Source organism: Salarias fasciatus, chromosome 20, assembly GCF_902148845.1.
Source record: "Salarias fasciatus chromosome 20, fSalaFa1.1, whole genome shotgun sequence".
Lineage (NCBI taxonomy): Eukaryota > Metazoa > Chordata > Actinopteri > Blenniiformes > Blenniidae > Salarias > Salarias fasciatus.
The window spans coordinates 10,866,404-10,889,852 of NC_043764.1; the positions used below are offsets into that span (position 1 = coordinate 10,866,404).

General features: G+C 45.1%; 1 protein-coding gene across 2 annotated transcripts in view; it reads left to right on the forward strand.

Moving 5' to 3' along the window:
• Positions 1 to 703: 703 nt before the first annotated feature.
• itga5 (integrin, alpha 5 (fibronectin receptor, alpha polypeptide)) overlaps positions 704 to 23,449 on the forward strand; it is a 40,720-nt gene continuing 17,974 nt past the window's right edge. For both annotated transcript variants that reach the window (XR_003933673.1, XM_030118153.1), the window contains exons 1-18: positions 704 to 1,124; positions 9,869 to 9,999; positions 14,215 to 14,315; positions 14,958 to 15,081; positions 15,553 to 15,614; positions 15,706 to 15,751; positions 15,851 to 15,976; positions 16,066 to 16,110; positions 16,361 to 16,404; positions 16,634 to 16,690; positions 17,282 to 17,334; positions 17,457 to 17,665; positions 18,136 to 18,327; positions 18,420 to 18,465; positions 19,205 to 19,318; positions 20,687 to 20,742; positions 21,153 to 21,310; positions 21,924 to 22,061. Coding sequence is in view for 1 of the 2 variants with exons in the window: in XM_030118153.1 (XP_029974013.1) it covers positions 916 to 1,124; positions 9,869 to 9,999; positions 14,215 to 14,315; positions 14,958 to 15,081; positions 15,553 to 15,614; positions 15,706 to 15,751; positions 15,851 to 15,976; positions 16,066 to 16,110; positions 16,361 to 16,404; positions 16,634 to 16,690; positions 17,282 to 17,334; positions 17,457 to 17,665; positions 18,136 to 18,327; positions 18,420 to 18,465; positions 19,205 to 19,318; positions 20,687 to 20,742; positions 21,153 to 21,310; positions 21,924 to 22,061 (1,911 nt within the window). In the remaining variant the exon portion in view is untranslated. The remainder of the gene's footprint in view (positions 1,125 to 9,868; positions 10,000 to 14,214; positions 14,316 to 14,957; positions 15,082 to 15,552; positions 15,615 to 15,705; positions 15,752 to 15,850; positions 15,977 to 16,065; positions 16,111 to 16,360; positions 16,405 to 16,633; positions 16,691 to 17,281; positions 17,335 to 17,456; positions 17,666 to 18,135; positions 18,328 to 18,419; positions 18,466 to 19,204; positions 19,319 to 20,686; positions 20,743 to 21,152; positions 21,311 to 21,923; positions 22,062 to 23,449) is intronic.

Consider the following 23,449-nt stretch of genomic DNA (forward strand, 5'->3'; position numbering starts at 1 on the left):
TGTCACCTGTGCGTTCGTAGAATCTCAAAGTTTTCTTCATCAATCTGCGAAATTCAAAATAACAGAGCAGAATTTACAGGTTATATTGTTGCAAATTCGTGCTCAACCCACCCCCTCCAAATGACTGCCCCTCCCTCTCTAGAAACATGAAAATACATGATAGCTGTATGCGCTTAATGAGTAACAATGTGGAATTGTTTAGTTTTTCTCTGTAAAGATTAATCGAAGTGACTGTTTTATTTGGCACTATCGGTGCAGTGGTTTGCACTCTTGCTTCACAGTGAGAAAGTTGGGGGTTCAAATACTGTCCAGGCCTTTCTGTGTGGAGTTTACTTGTTCTGCCTGAGTATGGTTTCCTCCTTTAGTCCAAAAACATGTGTGAGGTTGATTGATAACCCTAAATTGCCCCTCTTGTGAGTGTGTGTGGTTTTCTGTCTCTGTGTTTGGAAAAAAAAAAAAAAAAAGAAAAAGAAAAAAGGTTTTATTGATTCTTTTATCACTTATCAGACTTTCGATTGTGGCAGAAAGTTCACGTGAAAAGGTCGGTAACAAAAGTGATCAACTTTTTTAGGGGGGCTCGCAGGCTCCTCCTCCTCCTCCTCCTCCTCCTCCTCCTCCTCCTCCCCCTCTCAAACTTTGTCACGGCTGTGGGAACTCCCTGCGCAATGGATCATGATTAGGTGAGAGGAGGCGTGGAGGAGAAGGGGAGCCGCAGTGAGAGGAGCTCGGACGCACAGAGGAGCTGACAGAGCATTAATAAGAGACCGGCCCGGTTAGAGTTACAGGGATGCAATTTTAGTCCAATTCTCCTCCTGGTTTCAGGCTGCGGACTAGAAAACGTGGACGCTTGGAAAAGTTTCTTTTCTTTTTCACTCAAAGCAAATCTTAGTGGAATTATTTATTCCGAAGAAAAATATGGGTTTGGAGCGGTTTGGCGTAAAGGCGCGGGGGACAGTAGCCTTTCTCGCCCGCTCGTTCCTTTGTACTGTCGGACTGTTGCTCACTTTTTCCCCGTCAGTCTGCGAGGCTTTCAACTTGGACGTGGAGAATCCTTCTGTTTACAGCGGACCTGAAGGGAGCTACTTTGGATACGCGGTGGATTTTTATTTGTCTGACTCAGCCGGGTATGTTTCTTTTACACGAATGATTCATTTTCACCATAAATGTTAGTTAGGGAAAACGTAAAACTGTCTGTTTAGACCTAAAACTTTCTATTTATGTCTATTTTTTATCTGCAAGTGATGATTCTCACAGCAAATGCGCTGCGCTCAGTCCGCAAAATTTCCTTCGGACTTCAATGATTAAAAAAAAAAGTTTTTTTTGTCAAACATTCAGGCATTTACAGATAAACTGTTGAAGTTTTGAGTGTGTTTCCAAGATAAAACGCATTATCAGGACTGACTGACTCAGTGTGTGAGTCGTTTGGCTGAGTTTTGTGTGTACAGTGTGTCTCATGGACACATGCGGGCTTTACGCACGGCGCACACGCCCTCGAGGAGGATGCAAGTCACTGTAATTTATTGTATATATGAAGTTTTATTTATCCTTAAAATGCTCTTAAATTTAATATCCCATCTTGTCAGTTAGAGAAGAGTGACTTTTTTTACCATTAAAGGCATGTATTCAAACGGGGACGCACCCACTGCAATCGCCTTTAAACCTAATCTCATTGTTCAATGAAATTCCATTTATTTTTTGACCTTTAAAGCTGCTTTCACCTTTGAAACGTCAGGACAATCCAGCACACTTCAGTCTCGAGCAATCACATTTTGCCTGGCTTGAAAAGTTACAGCTGATTGTGAGGCCCTCCCCCCCCCCCCTCCCCCCCCCCCCTCCCTGTGAGGACATGATCCCTGTCACAGTCTGCATGCAGGGACTGTCTTGGCTTTCTTCTTGAGGAAGTTTTTGGCATCAATCATTTTTGGAACCTGAACCCATGCGTGCCTGTGGTCAGGTCTAATACTACAGCATTTTGTGAGGGATAAAATATGGGGAGGGAGAGGGGGGGTGGGGGGTGGGGTGGGGGGGGGGGGGGGTGGGGGGGGGGGTTCTGACCGTTCAAGGAGCTTTCTGTCTCTGTATCAGTAGATACAGAAAAGGCCAAGACATTGGTTTATATAGCTCCTGAAAGTTCCCCACGTATGTTTCTTCTCATTCACTATATTCTTGAGTGTTTTGGACCCAACCCCATAATCACAATAGTAATTAACAAAAAGTTAAAGCCGCAGTCAAGGTTCCACTCAGACATAATCAGACTTCCTGGCTGTGTCTGCTGAGCTCCGCCGGTGCCTCAGACCGCCGCTCAACCAGCCAGCATGCTGAGATTTGAGAAAGGGCTTTGTGCCGAGTGGGCCGCCAGCAGTAGCTTTAGTTTCGCTGTTCCTCCTCCCCATTTCCTTGGACGGCAGACAGTCAGACAAGGGGAGAGTTCCCCCCCTCTCCTTCTCTGGCCTTGGCTGACTCTTTAAAAGCCTGCTGCTGCCATTGGTCTTAATTTCTTTCCCTGAGAAACAGCGGCTTCAGGAGAGCGGTATGATTTAGGATCTGAAGCTCATATGTAGAGATCTCTGGAACCAACACCCCCCCCCCCCCCCCCCCCCCCCCCCCCCTTCACTTCCTCCCATGCTGATGTCATTCTGCTGGGCTTTTTAATTCATTCTTCTCTTGATCCTCCCCCCACTGTCTAGTGCTCCTCGCCATCATCTCTCTACGTCTCATTAGGTATCAGACACGGAACACGTCATCGCGCCGATGACTCAATCTGAACTTTTCTCCAGCTGGGCCGCCTTCATGAGGAGGGCAGACATGTGACGACGGAGGGATACTGTTTGAACGCAGCTTCCTGCAACCCACGACCCTGTAATTCTCCTCCCCGTTATATATTTTCCCGAAGTCAAAAGTGAACCAAAACAAAGAATGAGAGGGCAGATTTAAGACCATGACTCAGTACTTTATCTGCCCGCCACATGCTTTTTCTTCTCATTCAGAGTTTCTTAGAAGTTTCCCCATCAAAACAACATCAGCAGAGACATGAAATGAGTTTCTGTTATCTCTTGTTTTGCCATCACATCATCGCCATCCCCTGCACTTTTGGAGCCGTGAGGAGTGGAGGAGTAGCTGGAAACCCCGAGAGGTCATTCCAGGGTTGGAAAGAGAAATTCTTCTTGTCAGGCCAGATGAGCTCCTGCGAGTAAAATATTGCTGCTTAAGCATGTGTTCATCACTGGTTAGACGACTGCGCCCGTTCATGTAAAACGAGAGAGATGGCAGATGTAGATGTGGAAACGTCTGCCTTTCGTAAACACCGCTGTCAGGGCAGCAGATACAATGGCCCACTCTCTCCGACTTTAACGCTGACAAGTTTATATACACGGCTCTGTCATGCCCTTCGGCACAAAGTAATGAAATTTGATTTGGACATCGGTTGATGGCCCACCGCCGAAGTGATCGCCTGAGGATGGCATCTGTGAACTGTGTGACAGCTCTTGTCAAAGGCACACAGGACAGGAAAGAGGACATATGGTTCCCTGTTCCCTGTGTGTGCGTTTTTCCCCAGTCTTAATGTCTCCGTATGTCAGTTCCCACACAAACCCTCCCTTACAAAGGTTCCTAAAGCCTGACTCCCACCTCAATGGCTTCATAATCAAACACCACTCACTGACTCCTCTTTGGCGGTTTTTCCGTGCCAGGCAGGGATGAGGGAGTTGATCATTCTGCGATAGAAAGGTCAGACGTCACGGGGCTGTAAATAATAACAGACAGGGTTTGGGGTGAACGAGCAAACGAGACGAGCTCACGTGTTTCTGGGAAAGACTGTCAACGTGTGTTAACATGCGAAGGCTTTGACCGTCACAAACACACGCCAAGGTCGGCCGGTCCATGCAGGTAACTCTCCTGGAGTTTACCATATCAGAGTTGGAGTTGAACTAATATTGACATTGGACCAGGGTCTCTACGGTGACTAAAGCGACAGTGTTTTCGCTGACTCTACTCAGAGTTCCCTCTCCATATATACAGCCATTTCATGTTATTGTTTTCACTTGTTTTTTTTTTTGATGGACCTGCTTCTAAATCAAACCCGTAAGTGTTTGAGCAGTAAGATTGCTGCTTGTATATTTGGGCTGCCAAGCTTTTCTCCATCCAGGTTCCTGTTGTTGCATGCAGACAAAGGGGCCCTTCATCCCATGGCAAAAATTGTTTACTGTTTCCCATCAAAGGAGCTCCCACTATGACTCAATACTTTCTTAATTTATTGGCTTTCTGAAAAGCTGCCTTCATTTTCTCTTGTCAAATTTTGTAAGCACCTATGATAATCAAGACAGTGTGTTAGGTGCTTTAAAGTCGGTTTCTGTAAAGGTCAGTTACACTGAAGTGTGTCTCGAACAATGAGCCATTCTGTCTTTTATGGGCCTGTTGGCAAAAGGAGCTTCGGGTAATGAGGCAGTGTTTGTCTCGCAGGAAAAAGATGTCAGTGTGGTTGGTGATGATACGTTTTAAAGGGTCCGCGAGCCCTGCCGTTGCGTCTGCTGCGTCAGTTTGGGAATGCCCCCTCAGACGTCACGTCTTGTTCGGACAGCAGTGGGCTGCTAGCCAGGGTCGTCCTGACTCATGCTCTGGTAGATTAAATCTGCCAGCGCTGACTTCCAGCAGCCTGGTTTGGTTTAACCCCAGGTCAAAGAAATTACTCATATCCATGGCGTCATTTCATAACGGATGTCTTTTGTGTTGCAGAAGGTACAAGATGCCATTGTGCACTGTAAAATGTTAAATTCTGCTTTGTGAAATTCAGATTTGTCCCAGTATTGCAGATGGAAATTACATCTTGCCCGTCAATGTGCGATTGTGTACATGCATGTGTGGGGGCTGCATGGGACAGGGGTGTGTAGAGGCAACATGTCTCAACAGCTGCAACCCCCCTCCTCCATCTCCATGTTTAATACAACAACTCCTCTGTCCTGAGGTGAGAGCTCTGGACCCCCTGATGTGGCCATTGTGGAGAGGTGTGAACCACCAACAGTTAAGTCCTCACCCGAAGAATTTTAAGGGCAGTGGAGTTGCGAAAGGGGGTGAGGGGGGGCCGCTGTAATTGCGGTTGGGGATGGGCAACAGCTTGGTATGAGAAAAAAAAAAAAATCCATAGGCGAGCGTGTGAGTCATTTTGATGTTTAGAAGTGGTGGCAGGATGTTTTAAATTTCTCACTTGCCACTTGTGAATTAACTTAACGGTTTGGTGGTTTTTCGCAAAGCAGCTGCTGGTTTTTCTCACTATAGGTGTGAAGGGCAGACATTGGTAAGGCATGGCTGCTGCTTGCTGAGAAGTTGGAAGGAAGAACAGCCATTGCTAAATCCGTCATCTCACGCCACTCGGTGATAATCATCTTTCAGCTGATCCATTCTCGCGTTGCCAGAGCAGATTGTGATCCGCATGTTTCATTAAGCAAAAGTTTTACGCCGGATGCCCCTTCTGCTGCAGCCGTCGGTGAGATTTCTGTGCAGTGGTGTTTGAAACATGACTTTTTAAGTCACAAGCTCGTTGCTCTGACCTACAGGTCACAACTGCCCCTGATGCCACTTAATGCACAAATATAATATTGAAGAATTAAACTCAATAATCACTCGTGAACAAGCGTGCGTAAAGAAAAACCACATCATCAGACTGGAAAATTTGATGCCAAATCCCCCAAAATAGAGACTTTTAGTCTCTCTAATTGAAACTGGCTCAAGAGAGGAGCCTGAAAGTCGAGGAAATTAAGGAACCTTCAATAAACCAGCACTCATGACTTCTACTTATCAGCAGGAAAGTATAAAATCATAAAGATCGTTCATTTTTCCTTTGTGACAGTAAACAACATTGTTGGCTACTTTTCCAGATCTTTTTGTAACTCCAAGCCACCTGTTGCCCAACATCTTTGTTGATTTAAACATTTTTGCAGTGACCAGACTGGACTGTTTCTCGCTGCAGGTTCGGGCCTCAAAGACTCTGTTTCTAGTCTGTTCTGTGATGCAGAAATTTCTATAAATTGTTTTAAAAGCCATAACTTACTAGAGCCTGACAGAGCAACAAACGCATCTTTTTTTCCCCCGGTGTGGCGACTTGCGGCACCATCTGACCGTTAACAAAAAAAAAAAAATGTATCCTCTGCTGAGCACAGTGGACCCTCTGTAGTCAGCACACGCCATCCCAGCAGGCACTGCTTCTCTCATCATCCTCCGGCTCCTGGACAGCAGCACTGACAGCATGTGCGTGTGTGTGGTGAGGAGACGGTCGTCCATATGGCAGCCGTAAGGGCTCCAGCAGCTTCTGTCTGGCCGTGGCTCCGGGAGGACACAAGCCCGTCGGTGTGGCTCCTCGTGGTCCCGGATAAGTCGTCCCTCAATACTGGAGCTTCTCATCTCTTGTCATTCTGCTGATCTCACTCTTAAGTGCCACACAATCAATACTTACTTATTGTGACTTCATATTATATTCATTTATTTCTTGAAAATGCTAACCAGCAGTTCATAATGGACCTTAATCGATTGTAGATAAATCTCCGGGTGACGTGTTTCTCCGGAGTGGAAGGGATGTTTGCTGTAGTTTGGAATGCTGCGTTTCTCCACTGAAGGGGTGAAAGTGGAGAGCTGCCTCTGGCTCACATCAGGTCACTGCATCTCACTCCCCTTTACTGATATGGAGCCACTCCAGTGTTTAAGCATGTGTTGATAGCTGAGTGAAAACTCCGCAGGGCTCTGCTCATGTTTTACTGAGGTGTTTGGTGAAGTCTGAAGGCCACCGGCTCCTTTCTTTTTTTCTTTGTAACCCCCGTCCGCCCTCTGTTTTTTGCATGCGTGCCCATGGCGTTCATTGAGCCGTGTTTATGACTGCAGATGGTGGCTGCAGCCAGCACTGGCAGACTCAAAGTATGTGATTGTATTTTTTTCCCCTCTTTCTAGCTTAAAGCTGTTATAATAGTGTTCAAATGACATCAGCTTTGCAGCTGGGTGGAAGACAATTAAATGTGGAATGGGGGGGGGGAAGCTGCGCTTAACGGGAGGGGGTAACAGAGGAATTTGCCCGCTGACAAACTCCCTCTTTAACCTCTTCATAAACCGTGTGAGCCATGACTACAGGCTGTAGTGTCACATCAGCAAGTTCCACTATTCTGCATCACCCTTCCTTTCTCAACCCCTCGTAAAATGTCGGTTACAGTTTGGCCATTCTTGTGTGGTGATGTACTTTCTGAAGAAAATCCGCTGATTGATGCTTGACCTTTAAATGAGAAATTTTGAGCCACACATGAGCTGTCGCACGCACATTTCTCACTACCAGCCTAAATCAATTAGAGTGGTTTAATTGATGCTTAATCATCATCTGTGTGGTGGGGATCATTAGTGGCAGCTGGCGGGGACATTGTGTGGCCGCTAATGTTTCTCATCTGGCCTGACTTCCTCGCTGTGGCGTTGGCTTGACTCTGTTGTGAAATGAGTTGGCCGTTTGTCCATCATAACGTGAAACTGAGAAGTGACCATATGGACATTATTTTGATTCTCCAGTAGCATTTTACTGGACTGTAATCTGAGAGCACTACTGGAAGTTGTCCTTCATTCATTTTGGATTTCTTTTACTTTTGGATGTCGGCAAGTGTCCCTCACATGCCTTCAGACCTGCTGTGGTGTTTTGTCTTGCTCCATTGTAACATGATTAACACACACTTCATAAACAAGTGTGTTGTTTAGACAACAGGTGGGGCTCACTCTCCCCCAACTAATGTCATTCTTTTGCATGCCCATAACAAGAAGCCTCCACCTTTTTTTTTTTTTTTTAAATAATGCGGCACTGGGTCGACTGCAGTCAGACTTTCATTGAATGCAAATGATACGAAAGCTCTTCCTTTGAACTCAAAGATAAGGTGAATGGGCAGGGGAATGCCACCGAGATCATCCATAGATAAAGCCCGATTAAATGCTAATTGTTCCTCATTAACAGAGCTTGCAGATTACTATCAATCTCCGCGTGTTTGTGTTTGCACCAGTCCATATTTGTTACAGTTTAAGGTAATAAGAGCTGAACAAGCTGCCAGCTCTCTGATTAAAGCGTGATCTGCTTGTTTCCTGTATTTTCCCCACTTTGAAAAGCTGCCACAGCCAACTAGGGTTGGACTCTGTTCAGATCTGATTTAACAAAAGATGCAGTTGCTTTCAATTTCCCCGGGCTTGTTAATGTGTGCATGTTCCTCCTGTGGTGCCATTTATTGCCTACATGTGCTTCCAGATTATTTCAAGACATATTTTTTTGCCCCGTTACCTCTTTTGAAATTCTATCATCTGACCTTCCCTGACTCAGAATAAAACTGTGGTTATAGTATGTGAAATTTATGTTCCTGTGTTAGATCTAATGGGCTTGCAGGTGAGAGGCCTGCGTACAGTGTTGTACTGACTGCTTCTTCAGAGAGGAAGAGTTTAAACGTGGGCAAGACGTTCAGACGTCTGAGAATGAAATCCCCAACCAGGAATCCTCTCTGTGATTTAGATTATTGTGCAGGTGGAGATCTGTGGTTGCTCTTCTGGGATATTCCTGCATCTGCACATGTGGTCAGAAATAAGGGGGGTGGGGGTCCTGTCTGTTTCTTTCCAAGCTGAACTGGTTTGTTTCTTTTTCTTTCTTCCAACATAAGCTAGGAGCTTCTGGTGCACATTCGGACTTGGCATTGTTCTGTATCTGTCCGGGGTGTATTAATACTACAGTAACTGCATAATGTTAATCTAATTTCATCTCCTCTGTTGCGTTTTTTTTACTTTGTACTGATCACCAATGTGCACACCGCCTCACGGGCTTTACTTCACAAGGGATCACATAATTTTCTGCATTCATCATTTTGCGTTAAAGGTTCGTTAAACTTAGTTGCAACAATTACGAATCCTTAGACTGTTGCACAGCTTAACTCCTTGTGAGTCATGCTGGCTCTCTTATCTCTCCGTGGTGCCTTGGGAGTAGTTACCCTTGGGGGAAGGATGCTAAGTTTAGCCAAAATGTAAACGTTCATGCACTATTGGAAGATCTGGGGCAGGAAAGGGCGTACTCTGCCTGTTTTGGGCCCCGAGACGCCGTCTGGGCTCGGTGGTCCCATGCCTCCTTTACCCACATCAATGAATGCAACTTCTGTCTGATGCTTGTTGGGTCAATTGAGTCCAGAATGAGGTAAAGCCTAAACCGTTTACTTCAGACACATTATCTGAGGGATTTTTTTTTTTCTCATTAAAATTGCTGGTCTCAATTTCTACTTGAATATTCATCTTTTTTGCCTCTCTTCTGTAAAGTCTGTCCTCTGTTTTTTAACTCCTGGACTCACCTGTAACATCACTGTTCGTCGCGAGCCTGTTGAAGCATTCAGCTGCCTTTCCTGTAGTCGTACAGCGCAGCTCCGGGGCCGTTGATGTTTAGTGTCACAGCTGTAGAAACACGAGTGTGACTCCACTTAGCCTGTCTGCTTTCTTGTTTTTTCATCGGATCTGGCCCGAAGGGGATCATATGCGACCATGCAAGTGTTTTTCCTTGTCTGTCTGATCACAACCAAAGTGTCTGTGAACAAAGGGGGCAGGAGGGGGATTATGTAAAACAGTGCTGCAACCTGTTAAAATGTTTAACATCTGAGTCAGAATAAAGCTCACTAAGCTGTAAAATGTGCATGCCCCATTGTGTCGTGTGGGAGGCCTGGAATGTTTTTTTTTTTTTTTTTTTTTTTTTAATTGAGACCAGGCTGAATGCTTCCAAGCAAAGTCTTGAAAAAGAAATTGAAGTTTTTTCAGTACTTCTTCACGGAGTTTTGAATTGTTCAGTTCAAACTTGTGATTTACACCTGGTTGTGTCTTTGTGTGTTTTCCCCTCTAGCGCAAGTGTGGTGATCGGAGCTCCCAAGGCCAACACAAGGCAGGTCAACGTCATCGAGGGAGGGTCCGTTTTCTACTGTCCGTGGAGCCTCAGTCAATCAGACTGTCACACCATTGAGTTTGATACAGCAGGTAAGCTTGAAGACTGAAATATACATACATGCAATCTCTATTTGTAAATCTTTAGTCCTTTTGGCTGTTTTTCAGGTCTTATTCAGCAGAAAACATTCTGTTTCTTTGACTTTTAGCTGTGCAGCTGAGCTGAGAAAGTCCTTAGTGTTACTGATAACAATGATTCATAGCACCCCTCATAAATAATAGCAGCTCCAAATTCTTTGCAAAAGAGTGAAAAGAAAGATATCAATATGTCAAAAACTGTCAGATTATGGAAACATAAATACAGGTTTTATTTGCTTTTTAAAATGACTGATAGATGATGGTGCTGCAGAATTGGTTTGAATGTTCATAAACCAAGTGCTGTCACATGGTTTTGAAAGCCAAGCAGAAAAAAAGGATGTTAAGGTTTTATTTAAAAAAATATATAAATATGGCGCCTGTCTGACGCATAATCGCGAGTTGGAGCTGCTTCTGAAGAAGCACGATCCCCCTGAGTTTGAGCCTGGTTTTAGGCTCCACTGGGACCCGCTGACCTTTGGGACCAGGCAGGGTTGTCTGGGTGCAAGAAAATACAGTGGAATGATTCAAAGCAAATGAAAGAAAAAATAGAGGAATGTACTCCTGCTTATGTTTTCCAGTTAAAAGATTTTGAGCCAGCTAAAGACGAGTGACGGAGGTCCCACTGACCCCAAAATAACTGCACTAATCCAGCCAAACTGTTTCAAAATACTGCCTATCAAGAACTGGCTTTCTTTTAACCAGAAACACTTTAGTGAATCATGTTTTCCCCTCTACATTCAGATTTGAGAAAAAAAATTAGTAGTTTTTCTCGCTGCGATTCATCAAGCTTGGATGACCGGGTGAAGTCCTGAGAGCATTTCCTTCCAGTATCAGACATCACTGTTCTACTTCACTGAGCTGTCCGTCGCTTCGTTCTGTTCCTGGTTGTGGGATGATCCTGTATTTTTTCTTGTTTGTCTCTTTCTGTTGGGGTTAAAAGGGATAATGGACATGCTGAAGAGGCTTTTGAAGGATATTGCTTCCTTCCTGTGGGTCGTGTTTGTGTTGCCTTGCTTCAGGAGGTAAAAGGAGATAAGCAACCAGTAAACAAATAGCTCAGACAAAGAAATGTCCTGTTTGTATGACAGGTGAAGAAGACACCGCTTGTCTTGACAAAAAGGCTCCAGTTGAGTCGAAATCGCAGTGAAGTGGTTTAGGGGAACACGAGGAAGTCTGTGAGGTTGTCTAATGAATGGATTCGAGTTTCAGTATGTTGACGGATTCCCCATCAAGCTGTTTTCCACAATGGAGCATTGGCCAAGTGAGGAAAGGGACACTCAAAGCAAAAAGAGTGTTGGAGCTTTTAGATTAAACATACACCAAAAACACACACTTAAAACACACACATACAAACAGTATGAATCACACACATAAAACAACTGCGAGTGCGTCACCCTTGGCTGTTTTCCTGAGAAATCAAACCTTAACGTTCAGCGCCAGTTCAGATTTACTGTCTGCAATGCATGAAAAGGAGAAATATTCCACAGAGTGTTTCACAGGCCTTTTATTTTTTTTTTATTGGACACCACTTCTCGGTATCATTTGCCCCGCTGTTTTTGCACAGTTTTTAGTAACATAAAATGTGTCGAGCGCTCATGGGTGCAGGGAGTGAAGTCATGCACAAGCAGTGAGGCCTCGCGGTCAAGGTTATTCCTCCGGGCTTGTCAGAGACTGTCCCTCATATTTTAAAAAGGACTTTGAAGGAGCGGATTAGAGCGCCCGAGCCAGCTCTTACATCTGGATCACGGTAAAACCGCAGTGCAGGAGGACGCTCGACATGGACATCTGCATGCAAATGTGGCTACGACAAACAGCTGTTACATGGATGACATTGACTGCTGCAATTCATTCACTGGAGCTCGGCATGCCGTCTTTTCTTGGCAGACCCTTGCAGTCAAGGCCAGAAAATTACAGAAGGAAAAAAATATTTGGAGATTTTAACACTATAAATGCCGAATTAAAGATGACTGTAGAGCGCTGAGTTTGTAACTAAAACAAAGTGGTGTCAGAGGTCTCCGGGCTTCTCGGTGTGTTTGAGCTCTGACCTGCAGGCTACAGACCCTCTTAATTAGCCTAACTAATTGGGTCAAAGTGGCCAGAGAGACCCCTTCCCACCCACTTCCTCTTCCATGAAGATAAGAGCCCGTCTATGGATTTGAGAAGAGGGGAGAGCACCAAGGGCAGCAGGGAGGGAGCAAAAGGGCACATACAGGATGGCGGGCTGGGTGGAAGGGGAAGGAGGAGAAATCAGAGCCCTTCTGGACTCTGCTCAACCCCCCTCCGCTGCTAGCGGTACTCCCACTGGGAAGGCTGATGTGATGAGTGAATTTGGCCATTTGTCTTCTATCCTACTGACACGCAAAAAATACACACATACACACACACACACACACACACACACACAATGAGAGGCTCTGACCTCACTAATGGGTATCCACTCACAGTTCAAAGCCAAAGAGTGCGTCTGCGAACGCACTCCAGACCCCTTCACTTCTCTCGCCGGTCCCGGGAGTGAGAGACCGGGCTCTGGCACCAAGTCACATCAGCACACTGCTCTAAAGCAGCCTCCCGCGGGGGTGTGGGGGGGGCATCTCGTTGTGGCCCGTCTGTGGATATTCTCTATCTCTGCTGTGAATTCTCCTCCGTTTTCATCTCGGGGTGTGTTCCAGCTGGCTGCCCTCAGCTGCCTCGCAGACAACAAACACAACTCTTCATCGCCCGTTGTAGTGACACTGAACTAATGCAGCCATGTGAAAACTTTCAGATGTGCTTCCCCTTCTTCACACTGAAAGATAAGCGTTCATAGTTATGCGGCGCGAATTTACAAGACGACTTGTTCTGTGCTTTTTTTTTTTCTTTTTTTTTTTCCGTTTCCTCGGTAAAATGACTCCAACCAACACAGTCCCCGTTCGGCATCCGCGTACTGCTGGCGGATTTGCATTTGCCTTATCCAAACAAATTCCCCTGTTATGAAAATGTTAGGAGGGAATACCATGCGGCTAAGACGGATTAGTAAAAGTAACAAGCTTATGAGGAGTTGTTTGAAGTGTCGGCCACGTTATTGCCGGTGTGGCTGCTAAAGCCCTTCTTTTCACCCTTCTGAACACTTAAGGCTACTTTTGGCCCACGATGAATAATGTTAGCAGGAAAAAGCCCAGCGCTGGAGATTAAGCAGGAATACAGTAGAGTTATTAAAAAAACTATAATCTCTCCGCTTACCGTTTTGGGTCAGGGAAGACTGAGAACGGCCTAAACAGACGAGAAGACCTGGGTGAGATAGCGGAGGAAAAAAAGTTGGAAAATGAAGATAATGTTGAAAATAAAAACAGAAAGAGAGAGGGAAGTGTGTGCCCAAGCAGAGATGACTGGGGAGCTGCTGTGAGGAAGCCCGGCCAGAGAGTGTGTGTGTTTTCCTTGGACCCCGGCCTCCTTCACTGTTTCCACAAAGACACGGATCAGGCCTTCACCTTCAGCTATATGGCTCCAAAGAAACACTGGAGGCGGACATGCGTGGAGAGAAAGGCCTTTTTTTTTTTTCTTCACATATACCGAGGTCGTGATCTTCTGCAACATCTTTCAGTACTCAGTCACTGACACATGCTGCCGTGCTCTTTCCGCAGCGTGCCTGAAGTTTGACGTTGCCTAAGTGGGAAATAAATGCTGCGAGGGTTTAGTGGAGTGGTTGATCTCAAACTGCACTTCCCTTGCAGATGTGTTGTGACTTCCTTGCCTAATCAATTTGTTTGGATTTCATTCTTTACTGCCCTGCAGATGCAACATCTGCCTTCCAATAAAGTTGTGTTTAAACCTGACTCCCCACGCCATCTGTCACGTCACCTGCTGCTGTCAAAGCGCTGGAGTGGTAGATCAGCGTTACCGGCCAGGTGGTCAAACAGAGCAAAAGAGGTCAAAGGGGTTAAATCAGTGGAGGCCTGTTCAAACCAAACCACGCTCGGTTCCCTCCAGAAGAGTGAAGCCGTTCTTTTTAAATTCTCACCCTGATCATCTTTGCATGAAAATTAGAGTAGCTGGAGTATTAAATGCTGATGTCTGCTAATATATCTAAGAGCCTGAGAGGAAGGGAATGATGAAATTGGGATAGTCGAGGTTCAGTTGAAGGAATTTATCGTACGGCTGCAGCTTAATGTCTTTTTGTCTGTGTTTTCCCAGGAGATCGCACGGTTCTGCTCAACGACACAGAGCACCAGGCTGACTTCAAGTCTCACCAGTGGTTCGGTGCCACTGTGCGTTCGCATGGCGACACAATTCTGGTAAGCTGATTCTCCCAAAGATGCTTTTCAGAAGGTGGGTAAAGGAAGACCGTAGAGCTGCTAGAAGGAGCTCTCGTGCTTCACGCTCCCCGTGTGTCGAAGTGTCGTTGGTGTGTAATCTCTCTGCATGGCGGCTGCCATCATTAGCGTGTAAATGATTTGGTGCACAGATCATGTAAAGCATCTTCAGACAGTAATTGTACGATGTAGAGTGTAATTATAATTGACCTCGACGCTCCTCTCTGTGAACATGTCCTGTTAGATGCGGTCGCCTCTCTGCTGTGATGAACGTCATCTGCGTCTCAGTCTAGCAGCAGGAGGAAATTGCATTAAAACTGTACAGATTACTGTACAGTAAATAGTTTTCTTTCAGAACCAGTTTTCACCTCCAGTCTCAACACACAGGAGAAAGATTCTGTGACATTGGAGTTGAGCTGACTGTTGCTCGGTCTGATAGTGCGGGTTGTGACCTGGGTTGAGTTACATGGTTACCTTACTCCAGATGTACTACTGACCTCAACCTCAGACGTCTCCTGAGTTCATCGGTGTTGTTGCAACTGAAAGAAAACACGTCCCCCCCCCCTAAAAACTCACTCTGTTCTCCCACACTTCTCTCTCTCTTCTTCCCTCCCTGTCCTCCAGGCCTGCGCTCCACTGTACTCCTGGCGGACTGAACAAGATGTTCCTCGATCTGATGCCACGGGAACCTGCTACCTCTCAGTCCAAAATTTCACCAGATTTGTGGAGTACGCTCCGTGTCGTTCGGGTAACCGTCGCCTCTTTTCAGCACTCCTCAAACCATTAACATGTGCCGGGACATCGAGGAATGTTACGATCTCCGGTTAACGTGTGTCTATATCTGCACTAACCTCAAGATGTGTCTGAATATTTATGATTCTGCACTTGAAACATGACCAGAAATAGAGCAATAATTTACAGTGTAGATGACAGAACATGCAGGAAGCCTTTCCTGCCAGCTGCAATCAGCCTCTGCAGCGAGTGATAACAGCTGTCTGCATGTGTGATCGTAGTTCTTACTTATATCTCTCATTGTAGATGTTCAACAACATATTTACTGTTCATTATTGACTGTTGGTGTCTGCGGGAATGTTTGTGTGCAGCAGAAATAAAGCCGTGCTCTTCTTAAGTTGTGATAGACACATGTTGCACCAATATGTGACTCGATATGAAAACACTCTGATGTTCAGCCATTCATGATGCTGTTTTCATTCATTAGAAATCAGTGATCCGTTGGGACAAGGCTACTGTCAGGGAGGATTCAGCGCAGACTTCACAATGGTAAAAACGTTGCTCCCGTCCGTATTCCAGCAGGGATGTTGAATACCGTTTTCCTTTTCCATGACAGTAACTCACAGATATTATCTTTCAGGATGGCAAAGTGGTATTGGGAGGGCCAGGCAGCTACTTCTGGCAAGGTTCGGAAGCCATTTAAAAACAAATCATTAAGATGAAACCTCAGAATGTCCTTCCAAGTTTATTTTTCCTCACTGTTTATGTCTTTGCTCCTGCTTTAGGTCAGGTGATCTCTGCCCAGAAGGAGGACATTATCAAGGCGTACTATCCAGGATATTTCATGCAGGCCGTGGAGGGCCAGATCCAGACCAAGCAGCTTGATGCTAAACATGACGACAGCTACCGAGGCAAGAGAAGTTGGCCGAAACTATCAGACTTACCGATTTCTTCATCAGTTCAGCTGTGGTTGATTTAACTCCTCTTGTTTCTTCTATAGGTTATTCTATTGCTGTCGGGGAATTCAGCGGTGATCAGGAAGAAGGTAAATGAATTTAACAGGTCACGTGTATGAGCGCTGTTAAGTGAGGCAGAGAAAAATGGAAAAACGTTGAGGAATTCACGCATCGATGCAAATATTAAAGGTGGAAAAAAAACAGCAGAAAGAGAATGGGCTACATATTTTCCGTGCGCTGGAAGCGTGTTGGTAGTAAAAGTCTGTTATTCCCCTCCTGGACTTGACCTGTATATTTTCCCTGCTAAATCTTCACTTCATGTCTTCATGCACTCCTCAGATTTTGTGGCCGGTGTTCCAAAAGGACTCATGCTTTATGGTTCGGTAAGAAAGCTCAATCATTACCCTCATTCTGGCTTTCATTTCGTGCTTTTAGATCGAAAGGCCAAGGCTTTCAACTTGGGAGCGATACAGATATGTTAAAGAAAGAAAACAGCCGTGGAGATATATTCACAGTGGGATTTATTTTTTTGTAGCGGATTCCTTACCAGGGAAATTGCTTACAATGGACACTCAGAGAAGATGTTCACCACATGTCCTGGCTGTTTTGCAGGTGTCCATTCTGAATGGTACGGACCTGACCACCATGATTAGGTACACTGGTGAGCAGGTGAGGCAGCCGACTCCTACCTTCATCCTCACAGAAAGCTCCTTTACCTCCTTTGTGTTTCCATGTCTTGGTTCCTCATGTGAACCCTGAATTATTTGAGTCATTGCAGGCAAAAATAATTTCCTTTACAGTGTTTTGTTTACTAGATTCTGGCCTCTTTCGTGGTTTTCTGTAAAGCTCAATTACTGAGGGGAAAAAAGTCGCTGTGGCAATTTGTGCTTCTGGGAACATAAAAACGCTTTGCTAGTTTAAACAGTGATGATTGTGCTCAGCTGAATAAATAAAATTCCAAGTGAATTTGCATATATGCAGGAACCTCAGGCTCCCCCTTCAAGGCCTCTGCTCTTTAAAACTCAAGATCGGTACCAACGAATCAGACGCTGAAACACAAATGGAACCAAAAACCTTGGACTGAGTCTAAGCTGTAAATGCCATCAACTGTTTGGATTCTTCTTTTTCATATGGAAAGCAAATCTGTACCATCATGTGGCTCAATTTGGATAATCAAAGAACAGGACTTTATTGTGCCGTTTTTTTTTTTCTTACTGAGACTTTCACTGGCTCAACTCATGGAAACTTCTCTGTTGATAGATGGGGTCATATTTCGGCTACGCAGTGGCAACAACAGACATCAACAGTGACGGGTGAGTAGCAGCCTTGCCCCTCTCTGTTTTCCTTTCTCATGTCAGTGACGAGTGTCGTCGTGTCGGACTGCAAACGAGTGTGTGTGTGTGTGTGTGTGTGTGATCTTCATGTCTTGTTTTAGGATGACTGACCTGCTGGTGGGAGCGCCGATGCTCATGGTCCGAAGCTCCGACGGTCGCCTGGAGGAGATGGGACGTGTCTATGTTTACCTCCAGCGTGGCCCCCTGGACCTGGAGCCCCGCCTGCCTCACCTGACCGGCACCCAGGTGTTTGGGAGATTCGGCAGTACCATCGCACCACTGGGAGATCTCAACCTGGACGGCTTTAACGGTAATGATGAGGAATGGAGTGGAGCTGATGGGCGAAATGTGCAAACTGGATATTATTAGAATTCTAGTTTCAGTCTTTAAAACAGCTACAGTGCTGCTTTGTGTGGTTTGCCCCATAATAGGAGGTTTGAAAAGAAAAGGCATTTGTATCCTTTGCCACTCTTGTGACGGTCATGTCTGGTGGTTGAAGCATTTCTGGTTGCTGAGGAATGAAGCCTAATAGCGTTTGTGATCATCCTTTTGTAGCAGTTGGCAATAAACTTTGGTTTGTGACTAAATAGAAGTGAATGTAATTATATTCTTGAGATCCTTTGCTGTGTTTTATGATTCATGCTAATTTGCAGTACTTTAGGCTTAAAGATGCTTTAAAATTCAACCTCAGCATTTTTTTCACTGGGATGCTGGGGCTCCAGTTTTACCATCTAAAAGAGGTAGGGTGCTTTATGTGTTGATTTGTTTTCTCTTTGGTAGATGTGGCTATTAGCAGTCCGTTTGGAGGGGAGGATCGCCAGGGGCTGGTTTACATCTACAATGGATACTCGGATGGACTCAGGGAAAAACCATCTCAGGTGATCACGGGTCAGTGGGCTGCTGGGAGGATTCCTGCAAGCTTTGGATTTGCCCTCAGAGGTGCTAAGGACCTGGACATGAATGGATACCCAGGTGAGGGAGTGTCTGGAAAAAAACACCATTGTAAGTTTTTTTTTTTTCCACTTCCTGAATGTTTTTCCATGTTGTTCTTTTTTTCCCCTCAGATCTCATTGTTGGAGCCTTCGGCGTTAACAAGGCAGTTCTCTACAGGTATGTTGTTTGGAGGCTTTTAAGTAATCATTAAACATTTATTTAGCCAGGATTCATTTATGACACTATAAATTCGGCCTGAAGTTAAAATTCCTCACAATAAGGAAAAATGCATGATGTCCCCTTAGAGGAGCATCCAGTCAAGTCTTGACCTACAGTTTTTGGGACCTGGGCTTCAATCGCAGTTATAAACCAGAGTGTGTGGAGCATTACTGACACTCTGCTCCTCCAGTGAGCAGGACCTTTGTTGAAACTGTAACTAATCAGTTCTTTGCATGAGGCAAGCTTCTGCTCATGCTAAAGTCAGGGTCGGGGTCTGCAAGCAGGACAGAGAGAGACAGCAGCTCTCAGACCATGAGAGTCCAATTGTGCAATACTTTTTATTGCGCTTTAACAGTTTTTATTATGCGGTGTGTCTTTTTGTTATGTGTAATGTCGTGGGATGTGTGCAGTACTGTTGTGTAATTGTTGTGGGGATTTCTTTATTGTCATTGTGGTTGTCGAGGCATTTATGGCACAGTTACTGAGTCCAAGACAAATTTGGTTGAAGTCATGATGTGACAGTAACTTTTTACACACATTGTACAGGCTCAGTGTGTCAGTATTGTGTTTTTTGTTTTTTCTATACATGGGTATAAATGTCTAGTGTTTACAGTGTAGATGTTATGTGGAGCTAACGGTTGAGCAAATTTAATTTTAATTGCATAAAAGCATGAGTGCTTTTTTTGTTTCCCCACAGGTCCCGTCCGATAGTGAACACCACAGCCTCTCTGACAGTCTACCCCACCATGATTAACCCTGAAGAGAAAAACTGCGTGGTCACCAGTGGAAACGGCAGTATTCCTGTTTCCTGGTGAGTCTTCAAATCGTCCCTTGCCCAGCACTCCGCTTCCTGTGCCTCTGCTTCAACGCTGCACTGTTGACCCCGCTGCGAAGAGATGGGCTTCCCTGTTTCCGTGGCACATAAACACTTCTCTCCTGGCAGGAAGCTGCGATAAGGAATATCCTTCACATCAGCAAATCACGGTCTTAATCTGCACTGACCGCTGCGCTTATCTGACCTATTTTCAAAACGTCTTCATGTCACAGTCGTTCTGTTGAGGAGAGGAGGAATAACATGCTGAATAGCAGCTTTGTTGGCCTCCTCTAAATGTGCTCAGCACTCAGAAACAGGGAGAGGAAACAGACGACGCTTGCTTGCTGCTCGACATGCTTGACACTGCACTCATGTGTCTGCCTCTCCCCCCTTTCTCCACATCCTGATCCATAAAGGAAACTCTTGTATACACATGTGTCTTGATTATGCTTCGTTGCTTGGTGATGAAGAGTTTTTCGGTGGGGGTGAAAGGAGAGCAAGGAGGAATAATGGGAGGGGAGGTCGGGCGGGGAGGGGCCGGGAGGCTTTTGCAGTTGCTTTGAATGAGATATTGTTTGCTGGTGGAACACAGCTGGGAAACATCAGGACACGTAGACTCCCGTGAGCACGCGCGCACAGTTGTGCAGCGAAGAGGCCGACACAGGCACTTACACATGAAGCAAAAACTACTGCCCAACAGAAAGCACTCTACTTTCTGAGGATTTCTCTCATATTTTCTTCTTTTGTTCCATTTCTTTCTTTCTTTTTTTTTTTTCCTCGGCAAACTTTTTAATTAGCATTTTTTGTTCCTCTAGTTTTCTGTCCGTGTCTCTTGTGTGAGCTTCCTGGTGAAAGACTTGGAGGGAGTTTGGGATTTGCAGACTTGGACAGCGGCCGCATGTTGTGTAGCTGATGTCATGGGAGAGAGCTACAGGCTTATATAGGCAGCCATTGACTGGTCAGCACTGAAACCTGAGTCATTGCTCAATTTCACCCTTCTTAACTCTGCTATTCCTTTGTGTGTGTGTGTGTGTGTGTTGGGGGGGAAAGCGGTGGCGTGGGTGGAAATGCAGACACACCGATTTATCAGCCCAGCTCGCTGGTGAAGGACGTCGGATGCCAGCCTTACTCCAAACATTTGTCGTTTTTGTCATATTTGTCGCTGTTATTCCTGATACGCCTCATGCCTGGTAATGTGAACCATGTAAGGAGCTGACACGAGGAAAGACTGGGCCACGATAGAGAGCGAGAGAACAAGTGAGGCCGGGCAGGGTTGTCTTGTGCATCCAGTGTATTTATACTGACACGCCGCCATCAAGGAATATGCTTCTCTCATCATGTCCTTGTCCTTTTCATCCAAAACAGTGTCAACCTGAGTTTCTGCATATCTGCCGAGGGGAAGCACCTACCAAGCAACCTAGGTGAGCCAGTTTTCCACATCTGCGCTTTATTACAAATGGAGGAGGCTGTCAAAAAGCCACCGACGATAATGTTTTAAATCCATCACAGCCTGCAGCTTAAACTGCTTTGGCAGGTAATATAAATTTTTGGATTTTGTTATGACACAAAGGGAGTGCAGCATGTCGTATATCTTCTGTGGTTCACCTTTGAATGGCCACTTCTCCTCAGTGTCCAGTCCTTTCACCCATCAGATCTTACTTATTATGTCTGATTATTCCCCTGAATTGTTCCAACATCATTAAATTTCACTGGAACTGTCTTACGCTGCGTGTGCATTAAAACATTAAGAAGTGTTTCTCTTCCTGATGTGAGTCCAGAACAGTGGTCATACTATGAATGTCCGTTTGTGTCTGTGTTTTATGGCTTCCAGATTTCCAGGTGGAGGTGCGGCTTGACAGTCTAAAGCACAAGCAGAAAGGTGCCGTGAAGAGGGCTCTGTTCCTGGACTCCCAGCTGCCCTCGCTCCAGAGGAGTGTGAGGGTGCGCCATGGCGAGCGAGTGTGCAACCATACGAAGATTTACCTCAAGGTGTGTCTCTTTCCATCCAGCGTTTATGTTCTACGCCACCTCATGCAGACTGCAGTCGCTGTGAGCTGGAGCTTATGTCAGTGGTTATATACATTAGAAACAATTTGATTTACTACTGTCTGAGCAAGTTTTTCCTCCTCACCAAGGCCTGCGTTTGCTCATATGAGGCTTTTTCTATTTTTATTTATTGAATTCAGTGGAAACGGAAAACGGTAGCTGCGGTTATTCTGTTATGCTGCTAAATTGGTAAATTCAATTGTTCTTACAAGAATGATACTATGCTATGTCGTCAGCTGTGACTCAGTAAAATTGGATCCATTTTCCCTTTTCCATGTTTCAAAGCATTCAGAGTTCTCTTACTGGTCAACAACACTTGAAGATTTGAGAGAGTTTTTATTGTCTCCCATTCTATTTGTTTGTTCATTCATTCATTGTCTAGAAAAAGTGTTAGGGGCATGAAAACAAGATAGAACCAAATAAATATTTTGTTGATCACAGAATGTATGAAAGAAATATTGTAATCTACTGTCTTTTCTATACTTTTTTCAGCTAATAATTTAATTGTGGATCATACAAGTAACAGTAAGTACGTCTGTAATGTGTGTTTTTACAGGATGAAAAGGACTTCAGGGATAAACTCTCCCCTATTTTTGTGGCTCTGAACTTCAGCTTGGATCCAAAGGCCGCCGCTGACTCCCACAGCCTGCGGCCCATCCTCAACTATCAGACCGCCAGTGTCATTGAGCAGAAGGTATTTTCACCATTTTGATCGTCGAACCTTCGTCACTCACCCTGAATCTTCCACACAGCGACTGAAAAAATATGTTCCAAGGTTCACATAGTTCTGACTTGGGATGAATTTCTCTTCGCTGATGGCAATAAGATCCATCTCACTAAATACTTTTTCTCTCTATGATCAATAGCCAACTACTCAGTTACTGTTTTGTCCCCAGAAGAAGACAGATTCTCTTCCTGTTAATGTCAATAGTAAATTCCTCCACTTGGAAGAGGTCCGTAAAGGCTTTTTAAAAGTGGAACTGAGGGGTGTAGTTCAGCGTTTCCCCTCCCACAGAGGCGATCCAGAGGTAGAAGGATGACTGATTATTTCGTGAGGGGCACAGCCAGGCCTTTTGCCCTTCTGGCTGAAATCTCTTGGTTGTTTGCCAGGTTTTCCTCTGGGTATCTTTTGCGTAACTTGCACCATATATGAGGAGGACAGCAGCTACCAGATTGGATCATTTGGGGAATCAGGGTGGAGTAATCTCCCTCTCAGTTACTTTCCTTTCTTTGTCTCCCTCCATTCACGACCTCCTAAGATTTAAAAGCAGTCGGGCCTTCGGTTAATGTGATTCATTACGTAACTACGTCCTTGAAAAATATCAACCTTAAGCCTCAAGAAGTCAAGTCTTCTTGCCAAACACCCACAGAGCCTCATCTGTATGTGTGCAAAAGGGCGAGTGGGAGATGTCAGACTGCCAACATATTTCATTAATTTTGCGTTATACTGTGTGAATGCTACAGTGTATAAACAGAGAAGAGTGAATAATATACCACAGCCTTGGCCCAGACCAGACACACGATGCCCTATTGATTTCCACATATGCTTTGAGGATGCATGCAACCTTTCATAGAGCCTGCCAAGTTCTTACTCTCTTGAAGTTGAGTGAGAATGAGAGATCATTCCGACACTCTCTCTCATCTTTAACGTTTTCCACATGCATATATGAAGAGCCGTGACGCAAAGATGGAGCTAATAATTGCCACCATCCACTGATTGTGCGTAAGCTGAGATAGTGGTGTAATCAAGTGAACGTTGCGTCTTCACGATGAATCTGTCGGAAGCACAAAAATGCACAAGTGCATGCATTTCTGGGAGTTTCTAAAGGTCCATATTGTGATGGTTAGTCTATCTTGTGATGCATTCCTGGTCTGCATTGGTCAATATGAAAAGTTGTGCAGGGAAAGAAAAGTTGGAAAACCGTGTCCGACCCAACAGATGAGTCACTGTAGCTCACTCATGCTGCTGCTTAGGTTAATTTGGGTCTGATGGAAACACTGCATCAGTTTGTTTTTGCGTTATGGGCAGGCGCAATGGAACCCTCACATGGTCTTTGTTGTGATTTCTGATCAGCATATCCT